Consider the following 10,000-nt stretch of genomic DNA (forward strand, 5'->3'; position numbering starts at 1 on the left):
CGATTTATTTAGTAATAAAGCGAAGCCCTTGGGTCTAGATCCAGGACTTAGGGGACTTGCTAGGAGAACCTGTTCGGTCGGTACGTGCTTGCGGCGAGGACATTGAAGTCACAGAGAGCTTTACATACTTTGGTAGTGCAGGTCATAACTCTGGGCTGTCTGACCAGGAAGTCAGCAGACGGATTGGCCTGGCAGCAGGGGACATGAACTCTCTCGACAAGAGTATTTGGAGATGCCAGTACCTGTGCATCACATTCCAGCGATCTCGGACCAAGCTACGGGTTTTCAAGGCCCTGATAATGCCAGTTTTACTCTATGGAAGTGAAACCTGGACATTATCCAGTGCCCTGGAGTCTCGTCTCGTTGTAATAGGTCCTTGCGCAGGATCATAGGGTACTGTTGGCGGGACCATGTGTCTAACCAACGGTTGCACCGTGAGACTGGCACAGGACCTGTTACCTGCACAATCCGGGATCGCCAACTCAGGCTATATGGCCACCTTGTTCGCTTCCCACAGACTGATCCTGCTCATCAGGGTGTCTCTGTAAGAAACAACCCTGGGTGGAGGAGGCTTGTGGGACGACCTAGGAGGTCGTGGTTTGGGCAGATCAATCAAACCTGTCGCGAGGAGCTCGAAATGGGCCGAGTCCCTGCCTGACGGCTTGCCATGAGGGATCCCAAAAGGTGGACGCGGCTATGCACCCCCGTCGGCGTTAGCTCCTATGATGATGATGATAACAGGAGGGGTAGGCAAAATTTAGACCTAATATGTTAACATGGGATTCAGTGGTATTGATAAGTATAACTTTATGGCAGCACTTCAATGAAGTTTTTAACTGATCTGAGCAAATATTTTTAAAACATTATCAGTAGTTGTGGGTGGCATGTCATATCTAAACGCACTATCCTCACTGAAATACATTTAGAAACAAAACATACGTTATTGTTTGTTTTTATCGTGGACATTGGCAGCTTTATCAGGCACTATGTAGGATCTCATCAAGCAAAAACTCAATCATACAAAATATACTGAGGCGTGCGACCAGTTGGTTTATCTTCATGTCTGCGTTCCATCATACCAGAGCCAGGAAATGCATTGACAAGAAAAAAGGACCCATGGACGGGGTCTGAGAGGATTACTAGATGTGAAAAAGAGAGAAATGTTCAATGAAACAAATAAATGTGCTAGACATCAAAGGTCATATAGCACTATGTATTGTGTCGGAAAGGGCAAAGACGAGTTAAAGATTAAGATAAAATGTGTTAAATGCCAAAGGTTTGAAAGCGTTATAGGATAGTATGGTAGTGAAAAGGGAAAGAGGGAGCAAGGGAACAAGAGAAGAAATTAGTAAAAAAGGGGAGGGTTAAAGAGTAGAGCAATTAAGTGAATTATAGTGTATCTGTCACTTGGGAAGATATAGGAAAAATGTTCAATGAAGAATAGAGATGGCTGTTGGAAAAGTAGAAGCCGGGGAGAGGGGAAAGTGTTCGATGTCAAAGATTAGAGGGTGTTATAGGAAAGTATGGTAACGAAAAGGGAAAGGCGGTAGTAGATTGGGAAAGGTTAAGGAGATTGAGCGATTGAGTGAATTGTATTGTATCAGTGACTGGGGATGGAATAGGGACATTGTTTAAGGAAAATAGTGACTGTTGGAAAAGCAGAATTCGGGGCTTGAGAAATGGGGAAGGTGGTGAAGAATCAGGAAGAATGTCTAGTGGGGAGGGGTCTGAAGAAGGCCACTGTTGTGATAGAAGGGATTCGTATGAGTATTCGGTAGAGAAGGCGGGTATGTTAGGAGGGTGTAGGAGGAAAGGTGATGACGGGAACTTGAGGAAGAGGAGGAGGATGGATATCTGCAAATAATTCAAATGTAGGAGTATGGACATTGGGATTGGGGGGTGGATGAGGGAGCAGAGTGTTCCCTTGTCTCATTGATAATACAAAGACAAATAATTTGTATTATCTGCGATGTTTAATTGAGTAAAACATTTACGCACTTCAAACTTGGCACTATAAGCCTTACAGGGTAGCTATAGGAGTTCCATTTCCTGTTTGTCATAAACAACTATCTGAGAAGCAATGAGAGGGAAGTTAACATCCCACTGAAAGTAAATGCGGATTGCGCGACTTCTGAGAGACTACAAGGCAGAGAGACAAATAGCAGCTTTCAACGCAGTTTTCTCAAGTTAAAAGATTCTGATATTCTCTCCCTATAACAGCTCCCTTAGGCATTAACTGATTTTCATGATTATGGTGTCATTGCAATCGTTCCATTGTGCATGGCTGTTATATATTTGCATTTTGCATTAAAAGCGATGCTAGTAATCAGGAAAATTTGAAGATAGAGCATGCAGTGTTTTTCCCAGCCAAAAATGCAACCAATTCTGTGAAAATTTGTTAAAAAGACAACAAAATAGCCTTTGATATTAGCAATCTATGAAATGCTGCGCAAAAATGGAATCCATCTGATAAATAGCGTTTACCTCGTTATTCAAGCTATGACGGACTGAAAATATTGAATATTTTTTTAGCTTCAGACGTGTTTCAGCCAGTGTAATTTTCATTATAAGTTTCACTGGATTTGGTGCAGTACTTTTCTCTTGCATTATGCATACTCCTGACCTTAAACCTTTGTTCAAGCAACAACAGTTAGAGATGTGTCTCCTCACCATTTTTCTTATTTTGTACGCTCTGTATGAGGTTGTTACTGTGTTCAATCAACAGTCTATATCCTACAGATATCAAAGCTTATTATTATAAATTGGTTGAACAAAGGAGGCTTTTCTGGATGTTTCTAAATATATTTTCTATCACACAGTGAAATCTGAGTTATAAATAAATAGTAGTAATATACTATGGTAAAACATTAAATTAACACAAAATAGTTGACAATACTTTATTGTACTGAACTTGTAAAGGATAACTACATTCACAACTACAGAAACATTAAATAAGTGAACAGAGAAATGGACACACTTCTTAAGCTCAAATTATTAAGCTTATTTGTGGATCATCTGTCATTATACAAAACAATTTCATAACAAAGGAGAACCTTTTCTCTGACTGTCCTTTGACCATCCGTACAAACCCACGAGGAACCGGGCGACTATAAAAGCAAAAAATTGTTCACAGCTCCAAGGTATGGTTATCACATCAGGTCCAATAGTGACACTTGAATGAGCTAACACATTCATCACATCCTCAACATCAGACATTCATTTTGCTTGTGATCAACGCTTAAAATGTTGATCGCCCTGACTCCTCCCAGGTACTTGTGAGATGCAGTAGGAAACATGCTGCAGCTGTTTACTTAAAGAAAGTGCTCTAGTTCACCAACAGGCCTTTAAAAAATAAATAATTTAAATACAACCTAAAGCAGCACTTTTATATATATATATGTACTGTAAAACGATATCATACATCATATATCACAATATCAAAATGTATTTATTCACATCTCATTAGATAAATATCCCAAGAAAGAGTATTGGTAACAAAGAGCACTGTTACATGAATTATAGCACTTTATACAGTTGCAGTTTCATTTGTGCTTATACCATGATCATGACAAGGCAGACAGACTTCAGGGACACTATACTCCATCCCAGATCTGGTCCCACCCCCTAGTCTAACCACACATTTGTCACAGCATAGCCCATTTACCTGCCAAATCTTGACTGGGGCAGGTCTGCTGCACCACGCTGTATAATGCAATACATAAATAGAAACAAAAGACAGGGGAAGTGATTAACTCTCTAACAGCTGCAGAAACTAACAAGGGCACCATAACAAGTGTTGCAAGTTAAAATAACTGTGTGGTCAGCATCAAGGGGGTGGAAGCATATGCCTGCACACATGCCACAGGCATATGCTGTGTGACTTCAGCCTGTCACTTTGCAATTAACCCACTTAAGTAGTATACCTGAATTAAATTAGATAATAAATAATAATTATAATAAATCAGAAATGCAATGGTCATTGACACCATGAGGTGTCAGGTCCATACCTATTGGAAATATTTATGAAGGGATATTAATATTATTATACACTTAACAATCTTTGGAATGCAATGCATGTATAATTTTTTTTCCCCGATTGCATTTTTTATACAAAACATGCCTCTAATCTCACTTGTCTTAAATATTCTTTAATATTGAAAAAATCACAGTCTTTGGGAGAGTTTTGGCTCCTAGGGCTGAAAATATTTGTCTGTGTAATTACTGGAATTCATTCTTAGAAATGCTTGTGGCTTGTCACATACAAGAACCTACTTTCATAAAGATGCATATCAACAAGGAAAACAAGATATTATCCTTTCTCACTCAGTTAACACATCAATCAGATTATAAAATACTTGACATCAACCATATATCAATGTATGGCTCCCTGAATTTAGGTTTTAGTATGTGCTCTTTAATTCTGGGGGCAAGAAATTTGTATCCATAAAAAATTATAAAAAAGACCAACTATCTAAAACAGCCATAACAATGAGCATTTCACTAACAGAGATCCACAAGCATATTCCAGTATTACACCTAGGGTTTCCATAGCTTTGCATTGATTCCTTGGACGATCCTCATAAGTAAAACAGGTGCTGGGACCAACTCGGTGCCAGACATCACATTCCAGTGTGCCTGTTTCATTCATGCGGACATCCGTACATACGCATCAACAAAACTCTGTTCTCCTTCTAGTAACTATCCATGATGCTAGAGATTCATATTGCAGCGAGCATCAGGACAGCACCGCTCATGTGTGCTAACAAGCGCATAGTGTGGCAATAAAGAGTAGAAAAAAAAGAAAGAAAAGAAAGAAAAAAGCAGAGGAAAAAAATTGTACCTTGTAATACTGAGGGCCATCTGTTCGATTTTTTTTTTTTAATTTTTTATATTTTTTATCAAGTCCTTAACATTAAAAATGTTTGAAGACTAGATTCAGGTTTGGAAATAATTCATTTGAATTTGCAATATGGCAGGCAAGTCGGTTTCACCATCATCTGGCTCCATTTCAGAATAAAAACTTGTAAAAAAACAGGTTGAGCACATTATGCATATATGAAAAATTGTTTAAAAATATTCAATATTCAATTAGCTAAAAATACTTACTTTATGCTTTATATATTAAAAATTGAATCTCTACTTAGTAGAAATTCTGAAGATAACTGTATTCATATTTCAGTAACAAAACAAAGATGGGAGCAGTTGAACAAGAAAAAGGATTTTGTACTTGCCTCGCCTCCAAAACAAGAGGAAAAGAGGGAACACATAGCAATGAGTGCAATTGGCTGACAGTTGATAAAAAGGAGGCCTGAAGCAGCCTCTTATTGTCTTGCTCTAGTCATACAATTTAGCTGCATTAAACAATGCTGCAGGTCACTTTTATCAAAATGATGTAAAATTACAAAATATCTTATATCGTGTCTTTGACACGAATGTCGGCCTTTACACATTTCAGCACAGAAATAATGTAATTATTTGTGCAAAGACAGCTTTTACGAGTATCACTAATGTGTTAGGGAAGCGCATTTCTATTTTCATACTGTCTTCCCACTTTGAACATCAAAGTCATGTAGTATACAAGTTAGCTGTGCACTTGCTGGTCCCTTTTGGAAGAGCTGGATGTTGGTAAAGAATAAAGGACAAAGGAACGATGGTGGCAGACCCTGTATAATGGAGGGAGGAGGCTATGTTGAGATGAGAGACCGGAGCCAGTGACTGGTGGACTGAGCACATGAGCCTTGTGACCTGAGGACAAGAGGCAGCTGCGCCCACTCCCTGATATGGAGATCCTAGAACCGTCCCACTACACCTAACTGTCATCAGTGGCAGCAGCAGCACCATGCACAGCACCGGAATATAATACCTCCTGCAACTCATGTACCATATGTTTCCAGCAATTTTTAAAGCTTCCATGTAAGTTGTTTGAGGTTTTATTCCTACAACTGAGCTGAAAAACCTGCACACAAATATTACATATGTTGTACTGGTGTTCTACAATATAAAAACTGAATACTTTCATCCAAGTTCACATGTATATCCTAATCTTGTAAAAAGGCTTATGGCATAAAAAATAGCATTTGTAAAATATGGTTTTGTATTCATGCATTTTCTGAAATTCAGTTTTCATAGAGCAGAACTGGTTGACTGCTTGCAATAGTGGACAGATTATGTGGTGCAGTAAGACGAGTATTGCCATGATACAGATTGTCATAACAAGACTTTATAAAGAGTTAGGAGGGGCTGCAGCCTAGCTCTGTGCCAAATAATAAAAAACTATTTTTTTTTTTTTTTTCTTCAAAATTTATCTATCAACCCTGAAAAATACAAGTCTTGGACCCATGAATAATAAATAAAAATTCAGAACACACTAATATTGATCATGGAAATTTTGTCATATCTAAATCATAAAAAAGGTACGAATCTACCGACAATTAAATAGGTAGTTAGTCATAATTTTTGCACACTAATTAACACTATAGTTAACTTGCTAGTCCTGCTGATAAATGAGGCAAAAGCGGGGCTGAGGGAGAATTTGTTGCTGATGAGTAATATGGCTCATCTAATCGCTCGTCCAACGAGTCAGAGTCTTGATAATCATCATCTTCATTCATATTGGCTTCAGACATCATTTCTAATATCTCATCATCATAGTGGCTGCCACCATCAGAGGCTCCTGAAGAAGCAAGAGGCGTGGAGGCTGGTGTTGGTGCAGGGGAGGACTCCAGAGACTTTATCCGACATGAACAGGGTTGGAAAAAGCGAGGATCTATGAGGACCTCTCCGCAATCTCCTCGGAATATGAGGCCACAGCATACCTTTTCTCTGAAATGGCAAATATGATCAATATACTTCTACGAACAAATTTTTGGGAAAATTACAAGGATTTTAAGGATTCCTCAACTATACTGGGACACTGAAGTAAATGTTTCTGCTCCTGATACTGAAAGACAAAACAGTTGTGAGGTAATATCACAAAACAATTCTAATTGGAAAATTCCAACCTATTCATATAATAGGTAAATGAACATTATGTGAACTTTAGTACTTACTGTTTCCAGTATGATAAATCTACAAAACTGCTGAGCTGAAACTGAGAAGGGTTCTGCTTCTTCCTTTTGGCAGCTCCTGTTAGTAATGTCCGGTCCTGGGAATCTGCATCATCTTCTGAAGGGTAAGGTGATGGGTATGGGGAGGGTGCCAGAGAGCCTGGCACTGAGGGACCTGATCCTTCACTTAATCTCTCATCTCCAACTGTGACATCATCACTCAATGCTCCAGGAGAACCTTCTCGTCCTACTTTCCGAACATACCTGTTGAATGACAAAATATTTACCATTCATAGTCTAGGATATTATACTGATGTATATAAAAATAAGAAGCTAATACATCCAATTCCTCAAAATTATTTCCCTGTGCATAAAGCACACTATCCCAAAAGCCAAGTCCTTCTACTAGACTTGGGGAAAACCATTCCTCAATTATGAAAAAAATTTCCAAAGCATCTGACTCGTCAGGCTCTTCAGTTTATACTGTAAAATCTAAAAAATAGGCCTTCTCATATCCCAGAAGTCTTACTGACCTTGAACATATTTAGCTTAAGCACACTTAACTTCAAATATTATGACAGGTTACACGTACATCCCATAGTCTCACCACACTGAGACAAAGAAATTTTGCGTAATAATAATTGGTTGTAGATGCCATTACAGTAAATCCTTCTAAAATCGGTTGCAACTTGTATGCCAAGAAACATTTGATATTTCTTAACCCATTACCACTGGTATATTTTGAAGCTGAAAATAAAAATTCTGGGCGGCTACAAAATCGACGCGCAGGGCTGGCCCGGACTCTGCCCACACGCCGGGCCCCGGTCCGATACAGCGTCACACTGGCGTCCCAGCAATGCTTATTTTTTGGGGTGTCTCATATATGGGCCACCTGTCGTTACTGGGTTAATCTTACTTAGACAATTCTGAAAATACCCTTGGAAGTTACTAGAAATTCAGTGGTATTTTAACCTTCTTGCATAATAAGAAACAAATATAAAATCTAAGGATTTTACCTGTGTTTTTTCTTTATCTTCTCTTTTACTGGTTTATCTGGATTTAAAGGATTCTTCTTCAGCTTCTTGCTCTTGAATTTTGTGAGGGACTTTGTACCTGGTCCAGCTCTAGCATCAACAACCTGTAATGAGAATTTTAACATGATTAGTATATACAAACCAACCATGACAAAATTGTGAAGATCTGATGATATGGTAATCTTTTTCAACTGAGGATGATAGTATGTTCCTATTATTGACCATGACATAATACTCCATGCATCAACAATATAATGGATTTTAAAACATTCATAGATCTATCAAAAAAATTACAGAAATTCCTTTAAGATCATAGTACATTCCCCCTATAAAAAAGAAGGAAAAACATTAGGAAATCTTACATGATGCCAATTGCGGTCTGTTCCCTTTGGCAGCTTCTTCCAGCGTTTGACTAGGAGAACACATGCATTGCAAATCTCCCCTGACCTTCTCTCTTTCAAGTTAAAACACTCTACAAAGTCATCTTCATATTTCTTAGAGTCTGTGAACCGTGAACTGCAAAAGAAACAGGTGTAAATTAATGGATATGATATAATTTTCTCAGGGAAAAAATCATCACTACCTGTACATCTCCACACAGACACACACACACACACACATGTTCAATAACACTAACATCTAATTTACAGGTACATAAGGATAATTACCCTTCCCCCATCTCTCTATCCTTAAAGATTTTCACTCTTCCCACAATCCTTGAAGAACTTTAAAACCTTAAAATTTTGCCTTACATTAGATGCAAAACCCCCAAAATAAGATGTCCTTGTTCTTGCTTGCATAACAATTCTGAAGTGATGTAGCTGGAAACTCATCTTGACCGTGGTCAAGATTTATGTGCAAAGCTCCATAAACATAGATATTCATTAAAATGAGGGGTGTGGTAACAGTAGATATTTTCACTTTTGAAAAGAAATGCCATAATTGAGAAAGTGGAATGAACACATTCTCATATAGAGACTATGTGGTAGGTAATTATTGTCAATTCTGCTAATTGAATAACAAATAATGGTAAACAAATGGGATGGAAGGAGAGGGGAGAGACCAGTGTACTATTTTTCTGTTAACCCCATTGGATCCAAATGATGTTGTGATCACGTCAAGGAAAAACGGGCAGTTACAAGGTGACGTGAACAAAGCATCAAGAGTGAAGGCCTGGGTAACAGAAAAGATATACAACAAATAACCAAATGTTCCATATTTTTTTCTTGCACTGAGCTATTTACTACATAGAGAGATGTTATTGAATCTGTGCAAGGAAAATAAGTAATTCCCATCTGGATAAAGCAAATCAAAAGAAATATGCACACTGGAAAATGGTGATAAAGCTAAAAAAAGGTTTCACAAAATAACTTCTAAAAGGGGAGTCTTGTCACTGCTCATTGGTGTTCATGCGCACCTGGCTTAAGCACCACATGCCTGGGATGCTGACCACTTACACATGAATTTCTTGTGCCTGACTGAAATTCATAATGTAAGAAGTTTAATTTCTGCCCCATAATAAATGGATTACTATTTCTTCAAAATCATATATTTTTTAAACAGCCACCTTACCTCTAAAAAAGTCCCACTTACAATTATAAAAATCTAAGACTGGTTTCAACACACTAGCTGATAAGGATAACAATGAATAATAAATATCCCTATCAATCCCTATGATCCGGATGATGTTACGGTCCCATCATGCAAAAATCTGGGTTGAGGGCTGGGTGACGTGAACATGTCATCATCAGGCAAGGGTGACAGAGAAGACTGATCACTAGTGCACAAAACCTCTAGGTGTGTGATTTGACTAATTTGGCACTTAGAAGGGGGCTTTAACATTATTCCCATTGATAAACTAATGTACAAAGGAACATGAGACAATATGGACAAAAGAAGAGGGCCAAAAATCTTTAAATT

General features: G+C 38.2%; 1 protein-coding gene across 6 annotated transcripts in view; it reads right to left on the reverse strand.

The window, feature by feature from the left end:
• Positions 1-2,883: 2,883 nt before the first annotated feature.
• LOC113804936 (SIN3-HDAC complex-associated factor) overlaps positions 2,884-10,000 on the reverse strand; it is a 102,799-nt gene continuing 95,682 nt past the window's right edge. For all 6 annotated transcript variants that reach the window (XM_070125415.1, XM_070125416.1, XM_070125413.1 and 3 more), the window contains exons 3-6: positions 8,443-8,596; positions 8,063-8,184; positions 7,050-7,310; positions 2,884-6,822 (exon numbers count right to left, since the gene is read on the reverse strand). In XM_070125415.1, the coding sequence (XP_069981516.1) occupies positions 6,480-6,822; positions 7,050-7,310; positions 8,063-8,184; positions 8,443-8,596 (880 nt within the window). In that variant the 3' untranslated portion in view covers positions 2,884-6,479. The remainder of the gene's footprint in view (positions 6,823-7,049; positions 7,311-8,062; positions 8,185-8,442; positions 8,597-10,000) is intronic.

Source organism: Penaeus vannamei, chromosome 9 (genome assembly GCF_042767895.1).
Source record: "Penaeus vannamei isolate JL-2024 chromosome 9, ASM4276789v1, whole genome shotgun sequence".
In the NCBI taxonomy this organism is placed as follows: domain Eukaryota; kingdom Metazoa; phylum Arthropoda; class Malacostraca; order Decapoda; family Penaeidae; genus Penaeus; species Penaeus vannamei.